This window comes from Camelus dromedarius, chromosome 2 (assembly GCF_036321535.1).
Source record: "Camelus dromedarius isolate mCamDro1 chromosome 2, mCamDro1.pat, whole genome shotgun sequence".
NCBI lineage: Eukaryota > Metazoa > Chordata > Mammalia > Artiodactyla > Camelidae > Camelus > Camelus dromedarius.
Window position 1 is genome coordinate 21540314 of NC_087437.1, and position 23917 is coordinate 21564230.

General features: G+C 34.1%; 1 protein-coding gene across 4 annotated transcripts in view; it reads right to left on the reverse strand.

The window, feature by feature from the left end:
- The window catches only part of XRN1 (5'-3' exoribonuclease 1), an 88510-nt gene that overhangs the window by 5845 nt on the left and 58748 nt on the right, over positions 1-23917 (reverse strand). The window contains exons 30-41 of one of the 4 annotated variants that reach the window (XM_010976811.3): positions 22939-23008; positions 20433-20640; positions 19266-19361; positions 15718-15820; positions 10841-10902; positions 9529-9639; positions 9251-9373; positions 8638-8797; positions 6751-6932; positions 5024-5137; positions 4830-4932; positions 179-217 (exon numbers count right to left, since the gene is read on the reverse strand). In XM_010976811.3, coding sequence (XP_010975113.3) covers positions 179-217; positions 4830-4932; positions 5024-5137; positions 6751-6932; positions 8638-8797; positions 9251-9373; positions 9529-9639; positions 10841-10902; positions 15718-15820; positions 19266-19361; positions 20433-20640; positions 22939-23008 — 1371 coding nt within the window. The remainder of the gene's footprint in view (positions 1-178; positions 218-4829; positions 4933-5023; positions 5138-6750; positions 6933-8637; positions 8798-9250; positions 9374-9528; positions 9640-10840; positions 10903-15717; positions 15821-19265; positions 19362-20432; positions 20641-22938; positions 23009-23917) is intronic. The other 3 variants (XM_010976813.3, XM_010976812.3, XM_010976814.3) reach the window with 3 other exon arrangements.

Here is a 23917-nt window from a genome sequence, read left to right on the forward strand (position 1 = left end):
CCAACCACAGAAGTCAGCTTATCATTACGCTGTCTGGTCTATGAAGGCCAGTACCATATACTGACATCAGCTTTAGGAATATTTGTAATACTATTTACAAAAATAATAAAAGGGTCATGAAACTGTCCTTTGGGGGAGAAAAGCGAGTGCATAAAGAGAGAAATCTTAAGGATCTCACCTGCCCCCAATGCTAAGTTGCTTCCATAGTGATCCCAGCCTACAAAAAAACCAAAAAAGCTCAAGTCTTAAAATCTGATCACTTTCATATGACATGCAGAATCTTTCTCTTCCCTATTCTAATATTTGTAATTCAAGAATTTAAAAAATTTTTTAGTTTCTCACTAGAAGTGTATCAAATCATGGTTCCCAGACTCTATTTGTGTAACTGAATCATATGGGGAGCTTATAAAATACAAAGGCCCCAGATCTAGTGCACCAGACTCGGTGGGGCCCAAGAATCTGTACTGTTAATAAGTTCCACAGGTGATTCTTATGCAGTCAGTACCAGTGCAGCATTTGGGAACTCCTGCATTAAATAATGACAATCCAGACACCAGCACATTGACACTGAAGAAGGTATGTAAAAGGCAGCCAGAACTGTAAGACAGTATAGCTTAACTAAAATTCAGCCACTAAGAAATGTTTGGATCAGGAGAGAGGAATCATAATATTGTTCAGTGCTATGAATTACACATGCACAAATTCCAGGATAAAGAACACTTTTTTTTATATGTACACTTTTATTTTATTTTATTTTTGCAGAGGGAGGTAATTAGGTTTGTTTATTTACTTTTTCGATGGAGGTACTGGGGATTGAACCCAGGACCTCATACATGCTGAGCATGTGCTCTACCACATGAGCTATACCCTTCCCCCAAGAACACTTTTAATATAAAAAACACTAATAAGAGTTAGAAAATTATGTCTTGATACTACCTATAAACAACTTTGGTAGGAGTTATAATATTAAGAAGATCTATTTAAAAGATGCTGTATTAATCTCATATATAGGTCAACTTAACAATTTCCCAATAGTCACTGTCTTAAATATAAAATATATTTTTCTCCATTTATTTCATTGAGACTTTTTCATACCTTAAAATAGAAATCTATAAAATAGCTTTAAAATCTTAATCTGATGCATAGGTTTTCTTCTCCTGACTAACATTCAAATCTCTTGGCTTTTATATCATATGTCATGTATTATAACTGGAAAAGCGGAGAGCACAAGACCAAAAGAATTCCAATTAAACTTTAAAAATTCTTGGTAGGTATGAATATAATAATAAACATAATACAATAATGAATGTAAACTCAATAATCAACAAAAAAAGGAAAAAATATCAAGCTTTAAGTTATCGATAATAAATAGGAAAACAATCAGTCCTTTTTGATAATATATTCTAATAATACAAATTCTTTTAGAAAGAAGCTTGTGGGTACATCTTTAGGTAACCTACATATACTAATTACTTAAAATTATATATAGTTGCTGGATTCATTTTTTAAAGTGAAAAAGCAGTCAAATTAGATTTTCTAAGTTATAGTGGACTACCTTAAGCTTTATGAAAACATCACATCCAGTGTGTCATAAAAATTTTATGACTAAACATTGTTTATATAGGCAAAGGAATGTCAGCGTAGTACAGCAACAAAAGCATGGATTTTGTAATTAGATAGACTTGCTTTTGAATGCTAGTTTGTCTACTTAGTAACTTAATGACCTTAGACAAATTGCATTTAAAAAAAATCAAAGAAAAAAACATGTTGTAATAAAAAGAGTTTTCAATATAATACAGCAGTCACCTTTCCATCCCAGGTTTAACTGTTTTAGCTGTTTATTTCTACACTGTTCAATAATTCGCTTATACTCCTAGCAATTTTTCAATTTTAGGCATTTTTAGACCTACTGACTTCCTATTAAGATAGATCAAAATTCAGTTCTTTTATACCACCTCTCACTACTTGCCCTGTCCTCCCTATGTAAGCATATCATAATATTTGTTTATAAATACAAACAGTGTTTGTGGTATGTGATTGTATACTATTATCACTGCAATGCCAAGTTGGGTACTCTGATTATGTATTTTTTTTTCCTTGTAAAACTTTTTTTAAAAAACTGTATTAATAGTAACCACCTTTTAAAAGTTCCTTAGTCTTCTATGCATCAATCCTTAATGTTTTTCCAAATGCTGCCCACGTATCAGATCATCATCTTACCTGCCCAGACCTCACTCTGCTCTTCCAATTGAGACTAGTTACTTTCTAGACCTGTTGAGCAGTTGGTATCCCAGGATTTCATTGCGTAAGTATATGAGAGATCCTGTGGTCAGTTTCATGGTTTTCTTTTTCTTTTTTTCAGGTAATGCTTTGTTTTAGTAGGGCATATAATCCAGTAGCAGCTGCTGCTGCTTCTTTTTTTTTTAACTGAAGTATAGTCAGTTTACAATGTTGTGTTAATTTCTGGTGTAGAGCATAGTTATTCTTAACAAAGGTGCCTCAGGATTTTGAGGTATTCAATGCTCAGTTGCTTTCTAGCTTCTAGTTTCTGTTCAATAGCGCAACACCATTCTGAATCTTGATCTTTCATATGTATTTCTCCCTCCTTGCTGACCTCTTAGCACATCTCTTTATCAGTGATATTCTAAATTTTAAGGCAATCTGTGTCTCTTTTCATTCATTGTGCCAAAGAGTGTGGTGGCCCTTTTCATTTAAAGATGCATGTCTTTTGGTCCAAGGAAACTTTATTTCTTTGGTAACTTTCCTCCTTTCCATTATCTCTGGTCTCTTTTTCTGGAACTCCAATTAGATGGGTACTGGACCTGTGGACTGTTCCTCCAAACCTCCCTCCTTTCTTATTTTCCACCTTTTATCTTCTTCCTGAGATTTCCTTGGCTTTGCTAGGGCTTTATTTACTGAACTAAAAAATTTTGGCTCAACAATTTAAGTTTTGTTCTCTAATTATAGGTTTTTTCATACATTCTTGTTCTTATTTTTTGGCTGCAATATTGTTTTATTTCAATAAGAATATTAAGCAAAGCTGTCTTTGAAGTCCTCTTGTTTCCTACATTATCTCTGTTTCCATATCCCTTTCGTTTATCTTTATTTTGGGCTCTTTTAGAGATTTTCCTAAACTGTTTAGTGATCTCTCACAGTCTAGTATTTATTCCAAGAACAAGACACTAGAACTGTGATTAGAAGCACTGTCTCTGTGGGGAGGGAGCAGGGCTAGATGACATGAGGGCTTCTCTCTAGAATGACCGAATGGTGAGCCAGCCGTTTGGTTGGGACATCCTCAAAAAGTCAGTAAGTGTCTTCTCTGGAGTTCCACGAATTTCTCAAACTATCCTCCAATTTCCTATCTGGGCTATGGCTGGCTACAGCCTGGGAATAGGATGGGGAAAAGGAACTTTACTTAATCTCAGTTTCCAGTCTAGTATCACATCCTCTACTCTGCACCTAGTGTTCCCATGTCCATAGGGAACGCTCTGGAGAACATACCTCCAGTCTTTTGCCTGAGAGGCTGACTGCTTGACTGTGCAGAGGAGGGGCCCCTCACTCCTGTTATAGATTTTGAACCAACGCCCTCTTTGTGGCCTATGTCTCATCTGAAGCTCTGACAGCTTCTGACATTTCAGAGTTCTGAATCTCTTGGGAACTGTGAGGGACAATCTGCTTATCTGCTCATATGTATACTCTTTTATACACTTCAGTTTGTAGCATAATCCTGCTATTATAAATTGATGACTACTTCTTTAACTGCTTTTCTCATCACAAAGTCTTTCCAAATGTCTAATTTGCTATTTCTTTTCTCATCTCTTTGTCCTTGTAGGTTTACACTTTTAAAAACATTTATTATTCAGTTTAATAGAGTTTAGGCAAAGAGAAGAGATAACTAGTTTACTCAGCATTATTACACCTTTCTAATGTTGAAGATTAGATAACGCAGAGCTCCTGGAATAATATCTGGCATTTAGGAAACTCAGAAAAGTAATTTTCTCAACTTAAAAAAAAAAACAAATTATTGATTTTAAAATGAAAATGATTAAGATATGAAGAAGCAATTTAAAAAAGAGGAGTGATAAAAGCAATGCTTAATAAACTTGAGATTTAGAATTTAAAAAATTATAAAATGTTAGTCTCAAAGAGATCCTGGACAATATCTAGTATAAATAAGAAAATGGAATCCCAAGAAGTTACAGGATTTTCTCAATAAAAGAGCCTGAACAAAAAGAGAGTCCTGACTCCACAGTGACCTTTCCATTCCCCCAGCAGATCAGGAAGTCACCAACTGACTACAGGGAGCTACCTGCTTGAAACTCAGGCACTACGTTTGAAGGAGGAAGACAATTGTGAGAGAATATTAAGAAACATACATACAGTAAGCTTAAAATCCCCTCTACTCTATCTCTATCATCAAGGGCGGTTTCTTTTAAATCCACAGCTTCAAAGCCTTATCTGTACTGTGTTCCCTTCATCTCTTGTTTCTCCTCTCCCCACCTCCCCCCGCTGCTCCTTTGTTTTTCATGTCTACCTTAAGCACAGATTCGGGTGCTGGCAGCTACTGGGTCACCTAGAACAAAGAACTGTCCTACTCTATCTAGCCACACAAGAGACTGTAGGAGGGCACTCGTATTTCTAGATGAATCTACAGGATCTGGTTGCAGGCTTACTTCTCACAACTACTTTTTTTCTTTTTTTCTCACAACTTCTTAAATCCCCTAGACATTTAGATAATTTTTTTGGTTTCCTCCGAATGATGCTTCTTAAAAGGACTTTCTAAAAACAATAACTCAGTAACAAACATTTAGAAGAGCAAAATACCTTACCAGTAGGTTGAGGAAAAACTGGAGGAATGGTTCCAGGTGGTATAGCAGGAGGATAACTTGGAAATATTGGTGGAGGCAAAGGGAAATTCACTCCTAAAGAACCCTATGGAAATATTTAAAAGTTATAAGACAATGCAACAAAACATAGAGGGATTAATTAAAGATTTAGTAGAGAAGTCATGGACAGTTCTCACCAATTGTTGTAAAGCAAAAAATGCAGCTTTTTCCTTGGCTTCATTTTCAGAATGGCATTGTGGCCCATGTACCAGTAAGCCATTAGATAATTTTACCTGGCAAACTGTCATTGTCTAGAAAAAAGAACATGAATGTTTATGAAGTTATCTGTCTAAGAAGTCGACCTCCTCCTCCAAAGCTTAGGCTAAATAAGTAGAACAATTTCACCTAACATTCTGTAAAAAAACAGTTCAAGAATTAAAAAAAGGGCTATCAGCTTCAGTTTTAGGTTGCCATGCAAAAGCTTTAAAACTGTTGCCTTATCTTTCAATGTTTACAAAATTAAAACGATCTCTAAGCTATCTGAAGGGTTAAGCATCCTAATGTAAATGAAAGCCAACAGAACTTTCTTCTTTATGTCTAGGATTGGGAAACTAGGCCTTTCACTGGTTTTGTATGTAAGATTTTATTGGAACATAGCCAAGTCCACTCTTACACATTGCCTATGGCTGTTTTCAAATTATAACTGCAGAGGTGAGTAGTTGTGACAGAGACCATATGGCCCATAAGCCTAAAATATTTAGTATCTGACCATTTACAGAAACATTTTTTGATCTCTGCTTTCCATCATCCTATAAATAGCAGATTATTTTGCTAATATGAATTAACTGCCAAAATCTAAAAGACTCAGAAGTTGTAAATGACTTTATATTTACATTTAAATGATTAACTCTTCACAATACACATTTTTTCTTTTATAAAAAAGATTTAAAAAAAATTCTACTTTTTCAAAAGGTAGCCATTTTTATGTAGTATTATTAGTTGAATATTGCTTTCTGTTTTAGGCAAGAATGGATCAAGAATTTGGATATAACAAGGATAAAATGACTTTCTTGTGGTGGTTCTCAAGGTGTAGTTGGAGGACCCTGGAAGTCCCTGATACCCTTCATGGGGATCTTTGAGGTCCAAACCATTTTCATAGTAACACGAAGATGCTATTTGCCATTTTCACTCTCATTTTCTCACAAGCATACAGAGGACAAAGGTTTACTGACATAATTTTAAGATTCTACATTGCAATGAACTTTTAAGAAAAATACCATGTTTTATTGTAGTATTAAAGAATATCCACAATTCATGAAAAGGCTATTGAAATTCTCTCCCTTTTCCAACTATTTATTTGTGTGAGGCCAGATTTTCTTCATATATTTCAACAAAAACCATGTATTACAAGGTAAGAAGCAGATTTGATAATCTAGTTTCTTCTGCTAAGCTAGACAATGGGAAAAATTTGCAAAAATGTGGAGCAATACCACTCTTCTCACTAAATTTTTTTGGAAAGTTTTATTTAATAAACAAGAAATATTAAACTTTTTTCTCAGTTTTAACTTTTTATTTGACAACTATGGCTATAACACAAGTAAACAAAAGTTCTTTGGAATCCTCAAAAAAAGGTGGGGAGTTTCTGAGACCAAAAAGTTTGAAACCTGCTGCTGTAGACCAAGATCCCCAGCTCTATCAATCTAAAGAATCTTGCCCGACTACCCGCTGCCTAGGTTCCTCTGTCCGTCTTTCTGAGGGGTCTGGTTATGCATAAATGGAAGAGCCAGAGTGAGAAGTATTAATTTATGCTGCTCATAAAGTAAAAAAAAATCAGCTCCACTGTATTATTTCTAGCAAAAGATTTTCAATTTATTTAAGCTCAGTGTTAAATAACTTATGTAAATGAAATTGTAGTATACTATACCTGTGCTGTTCTAAGAAAGGAGAAATTCGGTTGCGGCATTCCAACAAGGGAACAAATTCGAGAAAGTTCAGTTACTGGTGTGGATACAGGAGGAATCTGGCTGGAAGCAGGCCAGCACACACTGTCCATAGACTGAACATTATGGTACTCACTAGCACAGTGAGGCTTGTTTGTATAAGATGCTGCCAAAAAAGAGAAAAGGACATATCTACATTAAATGATGTCTCAAACTATGCAGTTATGACGGGGCTTTATAGAACAGTAAATAGGACATTATTAAAAAGTGAAAAGAGTAATCTCCCATGAAACAAATTAAGAACAATTTAATACTGCCCTTAAAATGACTAGAATTCAATGAAGATTTTTAGATGATTATAATTAATTATTGATACATAATTAAGATAAAGATTTAAAAAATATGGTAAGTAGCTGACTGCCAAAAATTCACATGGTGAGAGATTAATGACTATATAGCTATGTCACAGGAAAATTTAAATAAACAAATGGCTTTCTTGAGCTGAATAACAATTAATTCTTAAGTTCTGAGGCTCTGGCTTCAGTCTCACTTCTGAAAATTCTATCTTATATTCTGAGACACACGCATGAATGTTTTTATTGCTCTAAAAGAATGCTTCTTAAAAGTTTTTCTGAAATTAAGTCAAGTGCTTTTATATAGAATATGATTAAAAAATTCTGAAAGTTGACATTTTTTATAATGAACAAACTCTCTAACAGAACAAAAGCATACTCCAGTGAAGAATGAATTTAAACCTCTTACTATTATAGATTTAAAAAAGTTGAGTGGTTGCCCAAAGTCACATGTTAGTTCTGTTCCATGGGCTGGATTCTGACCTCTTGACTCTTAAAGTATATACTTTTCACTATACTGAAATAAAGTAAAAGTTACTTGTTTGTGACAGTGGGACCATCTTTATCCAATATTGTTTTAAACTTTTATTTTGCTCTATTTCAAGAGCACATCTGTCACTATGATAATTTGTTTCCTGACAGTTATTGTAATTTTTAATTAATTATTTATCCTGATATTCAGTGGAGTATAAATGAAGCTAGGCTCTGATTTTGTTTCAGATTTGGATCCTTAATAAACTCAGATTTGCTTGTTTCAAAATGTTTTTTACCTGTGAGAAGCTTCTGTCCCCACCTACTTTTACATGAGTCATTCTTCCTAGTAGGCTTTTGCAGATAATTACATAGACAAAATATTAAAGTATAGGAGATATAAAAGGTAAGGGCAATGATGGACATTTACTGAAATGCAGCTTATGCCGGGTATCACGCTACAGGCTTCAGAGACTTGAGGTAAATGACCACTTTCCAATGTGTGCATCCATTAATTATTTTTAATTGATTTTCCAGCTTCTATTTTTTTGTTGATCAAGTTATTTTAACATAATATTAATATGAATCATTGGTACCTATGATGTGTCAGACAGTGCTAACTGCTTTATATATGTCGTAAATTATTACAAGTCATTTGCAATGTTATTTTAACTTTATAGATAAAAGAATTTTAGCAAAGTTAAATAAAATATTTAAGTTACATAATCATTTAAAAATTACTGAGAAAAAAAAGTTAAAATGTGAAAACTTTCCAGGTTTGGGATCTACAGGATGAGTATCTATAATAGTATAATTTAAGTAGTTGCAAGAAGACAGTTAGGGATTATAGATCTATTGGTTACACAGTTACATTGTTATATAAATGACACAACTATAAAAATTATACTCTTACTTGTTACTCTTAATTATATTCTTTAAAAAATAAAAGTAGTTTTATCTTTAAAAATCACATGATTAAAAACAAATGAACTGAATTTCTGAAGTGATATTATATTGGTGATTAGTACGAGGACGTAGTTTACTTACTTAATTTCTTATTTTGCTTAGGCTGTGAGGAAGGTCCATATTCATCTCTTCTATTAGAGGAAACAGTGACTTCATTACCAAACTGTTTCATTTCATTCTTATGGTCCACAGTGTTAGAGCTATCAATTTTTAGAATTTCTTTAAGCATCCGAGTTCCCTTCTGTTTTGAAAATGATTGGCAGGGAGATGGTGGGAACAGGGGAGAAAAATTAAAAGTAGAGTTATAGAGCATAGTGATTCTTCTTTTAATGAGTTCCATTATAAAAAATGAAGACAACTACATTCAGATAGAAAATGCACAAAATCAGTAGTCTAGCGTTGAAAAAAACACTCCACATTTCCTGGCAAAGAAACAATACTTATCTTTATGCTTAACTTTTGACCAAACTGCCTAGTAGCAATGTTTGAAAGCAAGGGATCTATGGTGTAAAGAGAAAAAAGAAGAAGATGGCTAAATTGCCCAGGGCAGCTGGTTTTCCTCCCAGGATGACAATAATGGTGCAACACACCAGTCTACACGAGAGAGAAGTATTTTAACCATTGCAAAGGGTATGCATGCATGGCCAACAATAGTGGTATTATCACGGAATACAAGTTCCTACAAAATACGAACCATAGCAAATGACTGTGGTGACAAATGTTCCTCACTTGGAAGCTCTTCATAATGAGATGACTGTACTTCATTTTCTTTGGAGATATTCAAGGATGCTATGAAGTTCTCAATTCCAGGATTAGGCTAAAAGAAAAAAATACCTTGTGCATGAAGATGAAAGTACAAGGGCACGAAAAAAGCTAACAGTTTTATATTCAAAAATGATCGTTTAATTTTCACTCAATCATCTTCCCATGTGTTAAAGTTTGGGAAGAGAAATTGAATAAATGGTCTTTTACCTTATCAATAGTATTTGGATAACCAGTCACAACATTTTGATTTTCTGAGACTTCTGCACTTTCACTTCTCTTCAATAGCTTAATATTACATTTTGCAGGCCCTCCAAACGTCTATAAAAGAGTAAGAATGAGTTTTTGTGCAAGTAAAATGTATAGTTACTACCTAATAGTATTCTAAATAAATCACCGCAAACCTTTTTATGTGTAATTTTCTGTTTTATATCAGAAAAAAGGGGGGCCCGTAAACTTGGTGAAGGAAAAAATTACATCTTTATCTTCATTAATTTCTAAGTGAGATTTAGCCTTTCCTTCAATTATGAATGTAGGCAATAAGCCACAATGATGGTGATTATAATTGTATTCCAATATAATTGGTTTTCTTTCAAATTTGCTGTATTTTATTTAGCATTAAAATTATTATTCTGAGAAAGAGTCCATAGGCTTCACACAAGAGGTCCATGGCACAAAGAGTTTATGAATCCCTTCTCTTGAAGAGAGGAAATTATAGCATAGGAGTTTTAGAAAGAGAGGGCCTTAAAGGTCATGTAATTCAACCCTTTATTGGTATCTAAATATCAATGGGCTCCATTTACTGAGCATGTGTTGTGTGCTAAAATATCTGCTAAGGCATTTTTTATAAATGTAATATATTACTAGCTTATAAGAAATCTATTTTTACAAAATTGCATTATAAATATACTGTGCATATAGAAAATGCACATAAGTAAACATGAATTTTGAGATTTAAAATGTTATTTTTTGATTATAAAATGTACACATACTCCTTATCAAACAACAAAGACTATATAAAATAAAATGTAAATGATCTCAGCTTCCTCCATTAACTTAACTCCACAGAATTAACCATTAACTTTACTATGCTGGTCCATATACTTTAACTGTATAAACAAATATATTTTCACATATTTTATATATATACACACACACATATTAATGCATGTAGGTATGTTTGTATGTATGCATGTATATACAGACTATATATACTGAGAGAGACAACTGATATACTTTTATCTACATTTTAAAGATCAGGAAACTGAGGCTGTCAGAAGTGTAGTGAATTGCTCAAGGCCACCTAAGTATTAAATGGCAGAACGAGAACTTGAGGTATCTGTAGTTTTAAATCCTGGACTCTAGCTGTGCAATCTCCCATCCAAGTGACTGACAGGCTACACTCCACAACCCTCCTGCCACTCACCATATTAATCTGGCTCAAAGGATTGCAAGAGATGCCACAGAGCTACCAATTGCAATAAAAAGTTGGCTACCGGAAATCTGATTTTAAGAAGCTTACCTGCCTATTTGACATTTTTTGTGACTGATTCTCAGTTTTAGGACTCTTACACTCTTCTTTAACTAAGACAAGAAAACAGAAATTTTGTTAAATGAAAGAACTTGCTGCACACCAATTAAATTTACCAAATATTTACCATAGCAGGGCACTGTGCAAAAAACTCACAAAGTTGCAAGCAAGGAGACAAAGGCCCTGATCTTGAGGAATTTATAATCTAGATGAGAAGAAGATACTCACAGATCACAACAATAAGGGAAAGGGAAAGGCAACATCTGATTGAGCCCTGCAGGATGGCAGGTTTCCAAAGGGCAGACTAGGAGGATAAGTATTTCAGCAAGGGAAATAATAGGAGAAAAGCATGGAAGCAGAAAGCAAGGAATGTTTGTGGAACTCTAAACAGATCAGTTCCACTGGAGGTTGAGGAGTATAATGAAGCTTAATTGAACTAGAGAAGCAGGTTGCAGCCATAATCTGCAAGGCATTGAAGACTATGGAATTAAACTGGTAGGCAGTGGTCATAATCACAGAATGGTTTTGAGCAGATAGTAATCTCATCAGAATTGTGCCTTAAGAAGATTAAAATACGGCAGTGGCTTATTGGATAGATGGAAGGAGAGTAAGAGATCAGTTAGGAAGCTATTTTGGGATTCCCATTAAGGGGAAATTAGGGGAATAGAGGCGAAATGAAAAGGATGGATTAGAAGAGGAAGGAGGAAAGGAAAAAAGAAGGAAGGAAGAGAGGAAGGAAGGGAAGACAAAAAAGGAAGGAAGGAGGGAGGACAGGACCAAAGAGGAAACAGAGGATGAGGAAAGAAGTGGGAGAAGGGATGGAAGGGAGGGACAGGTTGAAATGAGAGAGGAGGAAAGGAAGGGACAAAGATGGGAAGGAAAAGGAAGAGAAGGAACAGAGGGGAAAAGAAAGGAAGAGAGGAAGGTAAGGAAGTAATCTTGGAAGGAGGAAAAGAAAATGTGAATTGATATGTATTCACATTTAAACCTCTGCTGAGAAACACACGAAAGCAAACTAACTGGAATTCCACATAACACAGTTTTCATACACTTACATAAACAATAATTTGAAGGAAAATCACAACACATTTCAATTAAATATAAAATCTTTAAGATACATTTATCAGGTTTATAGGGACATTATAGTTAAAATGTAAAAGAAAGAAAAATAACACATAGAAATTAGTGCAAGAACACCCCACAACCTGAACCAAAGTTATAAAACCACAAAATTTTTCGAAATAGCTTTTTTAGGAAAATATTTTTAAAAGACTATTCTTACACTACATTAATATATAAGTATAAAAAATACCACGTACATATAAAATATAATACATTAGATTCAGGACTCTGCACTTGGTATTTCCTCTGCTGGAAAGCTCTTCAGCAAGCTTCTTGTATGGCCTATACTAGTCCACTTCCCTTTTATTTGGGTCTCTGTTCAAATGGTATTCCTTGACCACTCTATTTAAAATAGCACCTGTATCACTCAACCCTCTTAATCCGCTTAATTTTTTAATCATAGATTTATCATTACTACAGATTATGGAATTTATTGTTTATTTGCCTATTTTAGGACTGAGTAGTATTCCATTGTATTTACATATTTATATACCACATCTTCTTTACCCAGTCATCTGTCAATGGACATTTAGGTTGTTTCTATGTCTTGGCTATTGTAAACAGTGCTGCTATGAACACTGGGGTACATGTATCTTTTCAAATTAGATTTTTCTCTGGGTATATGCCCAGGAGTGGGATTGCTGGATCATATGGTATTTCTATTTTTAGTTTTTTAAGCAATCTCCATACTGTTTTTCACAGTGGCTGCACCAAATTACACTCCCACCAACAGTGTAGGACGGTTCCCTTTTTTCCATATCCTCTCCAGCATTTACTGTTTGTGAACTTTTTAATGATGGTGTATATATTTTTAACAAAAATCTGTAATATAGTTTGGAGTAATTTAATAGGCAAGTGTTTACACACACAAAAATAACTGGATCACTCTAAATAAATTTTAAAACTTATCTCAAAAAGTGGTTAGTAGGGGACAACAGCAAAAAATGTCAAAAGACCTCTACAAATTCTCTCCTCCATAAAAGCAACAAGAAAATGAACATAAATGATCAGAATCCTAATATTCAGAATGATGAAAGTTAATTAAGGCATGCAGCAATCTAGGCAGTATTTATTCAGGAAAAAAGACTGACTCTTAGGAAGCTCTGTGGCCTTTTAATTTGCCCTACTCCATTCCCACTCTTCAGCTCCATGTAGCCTTGAAAAATAACAGCCAACATATTTTGGTGAAAAGCAATAGCCTGGCTGCCACCAGAGTTTAGAATGAGGCTATAGCTCTTCAAAGTGTTATTCCCAACATTCTACGAGGTCAGTATTACCATGATACCAAAATCAAAGACATACATGAAAAATTACAAATATCCCTTATGAATATAGATGCAAAAATCCTCAAGAAAATACTAGCAAGTAGAATCTTGTAGCATATAAAAAGGATTGTACGCTAAGACCTAGTGGGATTTATCCCAAGTATGCAAGGTTGGTTTGGCATATGAAAAACTTATCAATGATATACACCATATTAATTGTATAAGGGAAAGAATCCATGTGATCATTTCAAGAAATAAAAAGAAATAGCATTTGACAAAATCTAACACCCCTCCAGGGGGGAAAAAATCAACAACCGAGGAACAGAAGGAAATTTCCTCACCTAATAAAGGGCATCTATCAAAACTCCACAGCTAACATTATACTTAATGCTGAAAGACTGAATACTTATCTTTAAGATCAAGACAAGATAAGGATGTTTACTCTCACTGCTTCTATTTAACATTGTACTGGTGGTTTTAGTCACAGAGTTACGCAAGAAAAAGAAATAAGTCATCCCGATTGTATAGGAAGAAGTACAATTACCTCTATTTGCAGAAGTCAGAAAAAATTAGGGCTAATAAACAAGTTTAACAAGGTGGCAGGATGCAAGATCAATACACAAAAGTCAGTTTTATTTCCATAAATAGTAATGAATAATCTCCCCCACCCCAAAGTAAGAAAACAGTTCCACTGACCACAGTATTAAAGAGAATAAAATACGTAGGAATAAATCTTAAAAAGTGCAAGACTTGTACACTGAAAACTATAAGACATCTTTGAAAGAAATAGAAAGGCTTAATATTGTTAAGATAACAATACTACCTAAAGTGGTCTACAGATTCAACACAATCCCTATAAAAACTCCAGCTGCCATTTTTGCAGAAATAGACAAGGTGATCCTAAAATTCACATGAAATTCAGGAGACCAGAAGAGACAAAATAATCTTGAAAAAGGGAAACAAAGTTGGAGGACTCAAACTTTTCAATGTCAAAACTTGTAAGAAAGCTATGGTAATGAAGATGGTGTGTTGTTCACAAAAAGATGGCATACAGATCAGAGAAATAGAACTGAGAGACTAGAGATAAACCCATACTTCCATGGTCAATTGATTTCTGACAAGGGTGCCAAGACAATTCAATGGAGTGCAAAGAACAGTCTTTTAGCAAATGGTGCTAGGACAACTAACTATCTACATGCAAAGGAGTGAATATAAACCCCTCTCTTGTATCATATATATACTTACTCAAAAACAAAAAAACCAAAAAAACCCCAAGAAAACCCCCCCAAATATAAGAGCTGAAACTATGAAACGCCTAGAAAAAAACAGGTATAAATTTTTGTGACCTTAGATTAGGCAATAGTTTCTTAGATATGACACCTAAAGCACAAGCAACCAAAGAAAAAATGGAAAAAAAAAGGTTAAATCAGATCTGATCAAAATTAAAAACTTTTGTGTTTCAAGTACACTGTAATGTTAGTTAAAAGACAACCCACAGAATGAGAGCACATATTTGCAAATCAAATTATCCTATTACCTATAGTATACAGAATATGTAATGATTTCTTACACCTCAAGAATAAAAAATCCAAGTATAAAAATGAGTGAAAGGTTTGAATATGTATTTCTTCAAAGAAGATATACAGTCAATAAGTATGTAAAAGAATGTTCAATATTATTAGTCACTGATGAAATACAAATGAAAACCATAAGGAGATTCCACTTTACACTTACTAGGATGGCTGTAATAAAAGAGATGGCAGTAACAGTGTTATGGAGGATGGAGAAACTGGATCCTCATATCTACCTGGTGGGAATGTAAAATGGTACAGCTACTTTGGAAAACACTTTGGTAGTTTCACAAAGAGTCAAGCAGAGAGTTAACGTATGATTCAGTAATTCTGTTCATTTGTGTGTACCAAAGAGAAATGCAAACATATGTTTACACAAAAACTTGTATATGAATATTCGTAGCAGTATTATTCATTATAGCCCCAAAGTGGAAACAACCCAAATGTCCATCAATGGATTAATGGATAAAAATAAAATGTAGTATTCATACAACAGGATATTGGTCAGCCATAAAAAGAAATGAATACTGATACAAGGTACAACATGAATGAATCTTGAAAAGATTACGCCAAGTGAAAAGAGCCAGTCTCAAAAGGTCACGTATCTTATGATTCTGTTTATATGAAATATCCAGAATATGTCAATCCATAGAGGCAGAAAGTAAATTAGTGGTTCCCACGGGTAGGGTAATGATTACTAGTAAGTATGGTGTTCCTTTTTCGGGTGATAATATTTTAAATTTAGATAGTGGCATTGGTTGTACAACTTTGTGAAAGTACCAAAAAAACACTGATTGTACACTTTAAAAGGATGAATTTTATGGTAAGTGAATTAACTTAGTAAAGCTGTTAATTAATAAAAATAAAAGGAAGCAGTTAGCACAAGTAAAACTCCTAACTCAAAACTTACATTTTCTGTGAGGCTCATGTTTTCTTTGCTTAACACTGTTGTCATTAAAGCCAGATTTATGATGTTGAGTTACTTGACTTATCTCTTGAGGTAGAACTGCACCCTGAAAGTTAAAATTCTTATAAATGACTTAAACAAACTCTTAATATTAAAAATACTTCTCTTCCTCAATGTTTAATAAATACTTCATCACTTTTATAAAAAATATTGACCTCATTAGAAAATAATTTAAGGAATGCAGAAAAGTAAAGAGAATTTTAAAAACCAAATTCTACAACCCCAGGAATAACTATTATTAACATTATGATCATCACTCCAGATGTTTCTTTATGCATTTGATAGTAAGATATATAGAAAACAATCATTTTACAAAAATGCTTTCAATAGAAAGAATTAAACCTAATTTTGCTTGAAGCTAATACAGAAACTAACGAGAAGACAAAACTTTAGGTAAATGTTTCCTCACAACAGAAATATCAGCCTCTAAAGATTCCTCTGGATTTGCTTCAAAATAATCCTACCTCTGAGGTATGTGGGGATGGGAAATAAGGTGTAATGGAAGAAACAGAATTGGACATGTTCAAGGTAGGGATGGGTACTTATAGGTTTCTTATACTATTCTCTTGACTTTATTATTTAAAAAATTTCCATTAAAGAGGTTTTAAAAAATTTATCATTCTTACCCCTGTTACAGGAGTTGAGGATATTAGCCCTTCCACATCCTTTCCCCCAATACCTGATTTTTTAATTAATATCTATATTATCAAGGTTTTCAAACGGTGGAAGACTACTACCAGATAGCAAGACTGATTATAAAGTTATCATAACTGAGACAGTGTAAGAATGGGCAGAATTAGCAAAATGGCATACTCATATGAAGATCATATCAGATCCTTTTGCTTTCTAATAGAGAGGAGGCATGAAGGCACAAAGAAACAGATTACATGCCACAGCTCAAGTGGGAAGGGGAAGCAAAAGTAGGGGCAGGAGATGGTCAATAAAAACTAATCACTTTACAATGGTTACACAATTTTGCTTTTGGTGGGCCCTATTTATTATTTTTTTCTGGGCACAGACAAATGAACACTGGATGCAAAGGCATATCACGTCCTAGTTGGCAGTGGGCATGTTGCAAAATAGTTGTGATATGCACCATAGTGTGAAGGAAGATCCAGTGAGCTCATATGCACAGGAACATCCAGGGCTCTTTAGTCTGTAAGAGTGAAAAGGGCCAAGAGATGTCTATCTGCAGAGCACAATGGTTGGTGGGGTTTTTGGCCCAGAGCAGCACACTATGGGGGATTTTGACTCTAAGAAAGGGAACTGGAACACCAGGATCAACAGATTGGTATGAACAAATATTGTATGAGTGTCTATTATGTGCCAGGCATGGTAGGATGTACTTTGCATCCATTATCTTATCATTAGAATAATACTATGATCATAAAAATACTATGGTATTTTGATTCCATTTTATAGATAAGTAAACTGAGGTTCAAAGTGATAAAGTAATTTGGTTATAGAACTGACTAATAGAAGAGCTGACATCTGAGCTCTAATTCTAAAACCCATGTTGACAGTACCATTTCAAAGAACAAGTGCCCTAAGTTTAATTAGAAAGAAAATATTCTACTTACAAGTACAGTCTTTTTGGTTGTTCTGTTTGATGTCTACTTAAAGCTATTTGTGTTAGTCACATTCTCATATTTTGTCAATAAAAACTTGGCATTTTTTAAAGACTTTCTTTAGAGCAGTTTTAAGTTCACAACAATATTGAGAGGAAAGTACAGAGATTTCCCATGTACCCCCTGCCCTCATACATGCACAGCCTTCTCCATTATCAACACTCCCCCCTCACCCCCAACCACAGCAGAATGGTACATTTGTGGCAACCAATGAACTTACATTGACACATAATTATTAGCCAAAGTCCATTTTACATTGGGTTCACTCTTGGTGTTGTACATTCTATGGTCTGGACAAATGTATATAAATGACATGTATCCACCATACAGTACCATACAGAGCTTATTCACTGTTCTACCTATTCACATCTCCCTTTCCCACAACCCCTGGCAACCACTGATATTTTTACTGTCCCCATAGCCTTGCCTTTTCCAGAAGCTTGAATACCTTTAAAAAAAAAATCATGTTGAGTTCTCTAGAACTCTAGAGCATATTAAAATGTAATTCAGATCATGTCACTCTGCTACTCAAAACATTCTACTGACTCCCTGTCTTACTGAGTAAAAGCTAATGTCCTTATATTGGTCAGAAGGTCCTAGAGTATCAATCTGTTACCTCGCCAGTTGCATTTCCTATAACTCACCCTACCGATTCAGCCAAATGGTCTTCTTTCTCTTCCTTGTGTATGCCTGGGATCACCCCCTAAAACAGAGCCTCTCCCCTCAGGTATCTGTGTATTTTACTCCTCATTTCATTCAAATCTTTGCTCAAATGTTACCCAAACATTCCATTTAAAATTGGAAAACCTCACCTTCCCTCCCCTCAACATTTCCTATCCTGCTTCCCTGAAATTTTTCTCAAACTTATATATCATTGTCTAATATACCATTTAATTTACTTTTTTATCTTATGTATTGTCCTTTCCTCCCTACAATACTAATTGTATGAGAGCCAGGATTTTTGTTTTGTTTACAGCTGTATTTTGCATAGAACAATGCCTAGTATATGGTAGGCACTTAATAAATATGTGTTGAATGAACAAATGAATGATAAAAAAGCACTCCTGAAGAATGAGTGGTTAGCAGTATCAATAACGGAGGAAAAGAGAGTTTGAAAATCTAGATATGGATTACATTTGTGTAGAAAGGATTTGTGGATGATCTAAGGAAAACTCATATTAGCATTCTGGCAGAGGTGACCTGTGTGCTTTGTCACTCTCACTTTTTATGTTTATTTTACCATCATTCCCTTTGCTATTTTCCTCTCTCTAGCTCTGCTAATGCCACCATCACTGGTGGACATTAGAATAAATTAGGCCTTTATGGTATAGGTTACTGGTTTATAAGCTTAAGAGGACATTCCTTTTTAACCTATGCTGAGAAGATAGGTCAGTAACTAGCAAAAAATGCAGTAGGAATTCATTCCTTTTCTTCCTTTTTTTTTTGGTATCTGAGTCTACTCTTCTGGCAGAATTTTTTTCCTCTTACTAATCTCTAGCAAGGAATGTGAATTTGTTCATTCTATTTAAGATAACCAATTGCCAGCATAAAGCCATATATTCAAGTGGAAATGAGTAAGTTAATGAGTGCCATTAAAGCCTTTATTGAATTTAAAATACAGGTTATTATGATTTTGTAAACAACTAAAAAAAATCTAAAACTGATTTAAAAGGAAAATTTTCTATATTCTCACTTACTGGTCCAAAAAGATGTATGTCTGAAAGAGAATTATGAAAATTCAAGATCAAAACTGTTATTTCTATTTTATGAGATTTCAGGAGAAAAATTAATCATTGCAAACCTAAAAGAGAATATAAAAATAAATTTTTAAAATTAAATGTTCGTCAGGCATGGTATACTAACCTTCTCTTGTAGAGTTGGCTGAAAGTGCTGAGCCTTTCTGGATCCCTGTAAAGACTGCCAAATGTTGCAAAATTCATCATCATCTTTAGTGGGTACCTGGGAAAGTACAAAAAATTTCTTATGGAAAACTGAAACATGAAAAATTAAAGATTCAAATTAAAAGTCAAACAATTCATTAAAGCTATTTAGCAGTAGACAGGATATTTAAATTTCATTATCTGACATCTCAGTTCTTTTTTCTTCTGCTCAGTATAGTAATCATAAAAGTATACTGCTGGAATGAAAATGAGCTTCTTCATATGTAATTAGTAATCTGAAAATATTTAAAGCATAACAAATGCTATAAAAGATTAAACTGAATCAATACCCACCAACAGATTTTTTTTGTCTTCCAGATTACCTCTATCAAACTAATGTTTAACAATTTTTATTTTAAAAATCTTCATCTTACACAAAAATAATCTAATAGATTAAAAAATCAGCTATTACTTATGGGGAACTTATTTCATGCAAATTAAAACTCTGGAAAAATATGCACCAAAATTTAACAGTGGTTACCTACAAGATTTGAGAGGGTTTTTGCTTGTTTCCTTAGTTATTATCTACTTATATATGTTTTCTAATTAGCCTATAATACACATGTATTATTTAGATTAAAAAGTGTGGTTCAGATTTGGGGCCATGGTATTAAAATTAAGTATCTCACACAAAACAATTCAATTTTTGTCCTCAGGAAGATGAAATAAAGGAAATCATCTATGAATTCCCATCCCATGCATGGTGGAGATTTGAAAATTGCTTTTGATAAACATGATATAGTCCTCTCCTTTTCACCTTTTGAATTAATGTCATTTCACAACAGACAGCATAGGTCATTCAGGTGAAACAAGAAAAAAATGTAACTGTTAGTTCACAAAGTAAATATATAAAGAGAAAACAGGCATTTTTAAGCTCATTATTTAAATGTCTTTTTTTCTTTAAAATAACTGTAATTTTAAAACAGAAGTAGAATGCTCTCAATAGCATTCTTTACTAGTCTGTTAGGTTAAAGTAAATTTGGAACTGCGTTGAACTAAAACTTTTTAAAAAACTAAGTTAAATTAAGTTTCCACTTACAAAACTACCTATGACTTATAAAAGAGAGAAATGAAAAACTAAGAGTCTTACTTGAGTAGGAACAAAAAGTGATTGAGGGGAATGGTTCAGGCCTCCCAAATGCCCAGATGAAATTGATGAATTTGAGCTATAGTGATTCACAGCTGGTTGTGGTTTCACGATCGCTGTCAACTTCTGACTTCCGGTTTCAGAGCGACTCCCATGAGAAAGGTTCACCAAGGCACTTGTTGGCAGTCGATAACCTCTACCAGGTGAGCACCTAAAAGTAAAAAGTTATGTCAAGGTCAGAGGGAACGAATACTAAATGTGCTAGAGAGCAGAAGAATCAAATTTTGTTTGGATAGTCTATAATCTGAATTAATACATACTACTTTTAAATTCAGTAGAGGAACTTGACTCATAGGAAGATCTCAATTTAGAAGATGATGTATTTCTGAATTGACTATTCAGTGCTACTAAGTGGGGAAAAAACTGTTCCAGAGGTGCAGTTGTGTGTGTAGGGGTGTGTGTTCATGTGTGTGTTAGTTTGCCCTCAGAAGGCTTGCAACATAATAGCTGAGTTAACTAAAAACTTATGAATTAAATGTCAAACTTCTTTTAAAAAACAGTGGCTTGTTGTACAGTCTAGGTTATGAAGCTGCTCAGTGAGGAGCCATTCTAAGTGTGGCTCTACCTACGCAACAGGGCAAACAATAGCTTTGATCACGTTTGTCTCCTGATCAACTGTTGAGTTCTGCTCTTTTTATTCTCATCTTCCCATCTAAAGTTCTATACTTAAGAGACAAGTATTTGTGATTTCCTTCCTTCCTGGCCTTGGTAAAAGTGTTTAGATATTAAAATAAGCCTGCTCTGGTCAGAAGTTTTCAACTCTATAAGAATATAATTTTCTTATATGCTGAGATCAGGAGAAGTAGAATTCTTCCATGAGAAATCTTTGTTAGATTTCTAGAAAATATTTTTGTGATAACTATACTTAACGATTCTGCATTATAGAAATGAATATACTGCAGGCAGGTAATCTTTTACTTAGCTCTCTATCAGTCAAGAATCAGTGCCTTAACCTAGGAGGGGAAAAAAAAAGACCCTGAGAAAAAGTTAATCATTTGAAAAATACATTTCAAAGTTATTTGGCTAAGGTTATTGGTAACTAATCATTTTCATGGAAAATAAAATCAGGTATGGGATCCAGACTCTGCTGCTGCATTTAAGAGCACAGATAGTAAAATCTTTGGCTAACAGGTACATTCACGTTACAAAACAATAATAGCATTCTGAAGGTGATAATCTGGTATTAGGACTAATTGTGCTTTTATGCAAAGATGCTAAAGAAGAGTAATTAATTTTTTATTTTAATTACTTAGTAAACAAAACAGAGGAGGGAAAAAAACTAAGCAAACTTGTTTTTCAGCTGGTTTTTAGAAGGAGGAAAGGAAAACTAGAAAGGATTTCATTCGATCCTCAAAATAACCTAGTGAAGTATACATTTTCATTACAGATGAGGAAATTGAGGGTCAGAGAGCATTTAACTAACCTACCCAAGGTAACACAAAGGTTAAGTGAGAGAGCACACACTTTCTAATATTCCATGGTACCTCTCATTCTATCATGATGTTTTCCCCATAGCTTAAAACTTTCTTTCTATTAATGCTCCCCTAGAATAGACTTGAGTAAGCCTTAGTCATGTTAAATTAAAAGCAAACAATCCAATCCTCTTCCTTTAAATCTCCTAACAGCCGGTCATCTTTTCTACCCTTCATGGTCAAACTTTTCAAGGGTCAGCTCAATTTCTTGCCTCCATTATTATAACTGTCATTCATTCCTCAAACCACTCCAGTCTGGCTTGAGCACTCACAACTCCAGTAAAACAAATGACAAAGAGTTAACATGTCACTCAATTCAAAGAACATTTCTATTCCTCAAGTTATTCAACCATTAAAAAAATGCAAATCTGATCATGTCACATCTCTTATTTTGATGGCTTCACACTGCTTTAAGGATAAAAACCAAGATCCAAAGATCCTAAGCATGTCCTGAAAGTTAGCTTACAAGTTCCTGCACGGTTCCTCTTCTCTCTTACCTAATCTTACACAGTTGCTGAAGTTGACACACTTGCATTCCTTGTTTTTAAATGAGTGAAAATGTCCTCTGTTGCATATGCTATTCTTTCTTCCTGACCTCTTGTCCCTCTTCCTCCCTCTTCCACCAGTTACCTATTATTTATTCTTCACGTCCCATTTTAAATATCACTTCTTCAGGAAAGCCTTTGTAGAACTCTCAGGACAGATCACACTCTTAAAGAAACCTAATTTTTTTCTTCCCAGCACTTGTCACATTTTAGTTAAAAAATAATATTGTAATAAGTTAATTATATCTCCTACTACAATGAAAGCTCATAAGGGTGGAAACCATGCCTGTCTTATTCACTGTTACATCTCTAGTTGCAAGTATGATGCCTTTTTACATACTAGGAATTCAAGTTGTGAACAAACAAATGATGCAAAGTCATTGGCCACATGGACACATTCACAAAGTGTAATTATCATCTGGAAATACAAACCTTATTGTTAAGCCTCCGGGAAATTCTTCATCAAATAATACTTCAAATAGTACATCAGCTTCTCTGTTAGCTGTTTAAAGAAAGAGATTGAAAAATCGTATGATAAAAAAATCAGTATATAAGTTTTTGGAGTATAAGAAGCATTACAACTATCAATACAAACAGCGAGTGAAAAGTAAATAAGCTCACAGATTACCTTACTGGTATTAAATTAAAGTAAAATAATAATATTTTAAATTAGATGTTGCGGGAATTAATTATATTTTTCTCTGTTTTTGTATATATTGGAAATTATTCATAAAAAGAGTTAATACAAAGGGGGAAGGTATAGCTCAAGTGGCAGAGCACATGTTTAGCATGCAAGAAGTCCTGGGTTCAATCCCCAGTACCTCCATAAAATAAACAGATAAATAAACCTAGTTCCACACCCTGCCCTTTGGAGTTTGCAGTTTAGAAGGTCTTCTAATTAGACAATGGAAATAAAGATTTGAAGATGTGGCAGGAATGTGGGGAACAGAATGGAGAATGGATATATTATTAAATAGAATTGGCAAGAGTTTGTAACCTGTGTAGATAAAAATAGAGATGTCAAAGATGACTGCAAGGTTCTGGCTGAGATAACTTGTCAGATAATGGATGTCATAATTGAGACATAAGACACATGAGAAAGACAGTGGCACAATAAACTTAATTAGGAACAGAGAAGAATAATCTGGCAGAGAGGGTGATGGGACATAACTGAAAGTTTAAATTTACCAAAATGTCAAGGTGAAGTAATTAGCTGTAACAATGTTTGAATTCTAAGCCCAAGTTAATAATTGTGTCTATCACAGAACTTCAGAACTCAGTCCCTCTCTCTATTTCTCTCCCCACCTCCACCCCAACCCCTTTCCATCCTATTAGTTCTGTTTCTCTGGAGAACCCTGACTAATATGGTATCTGACACTATGCTAGCCCCTGGTAGGGGTTGGAGAATGTT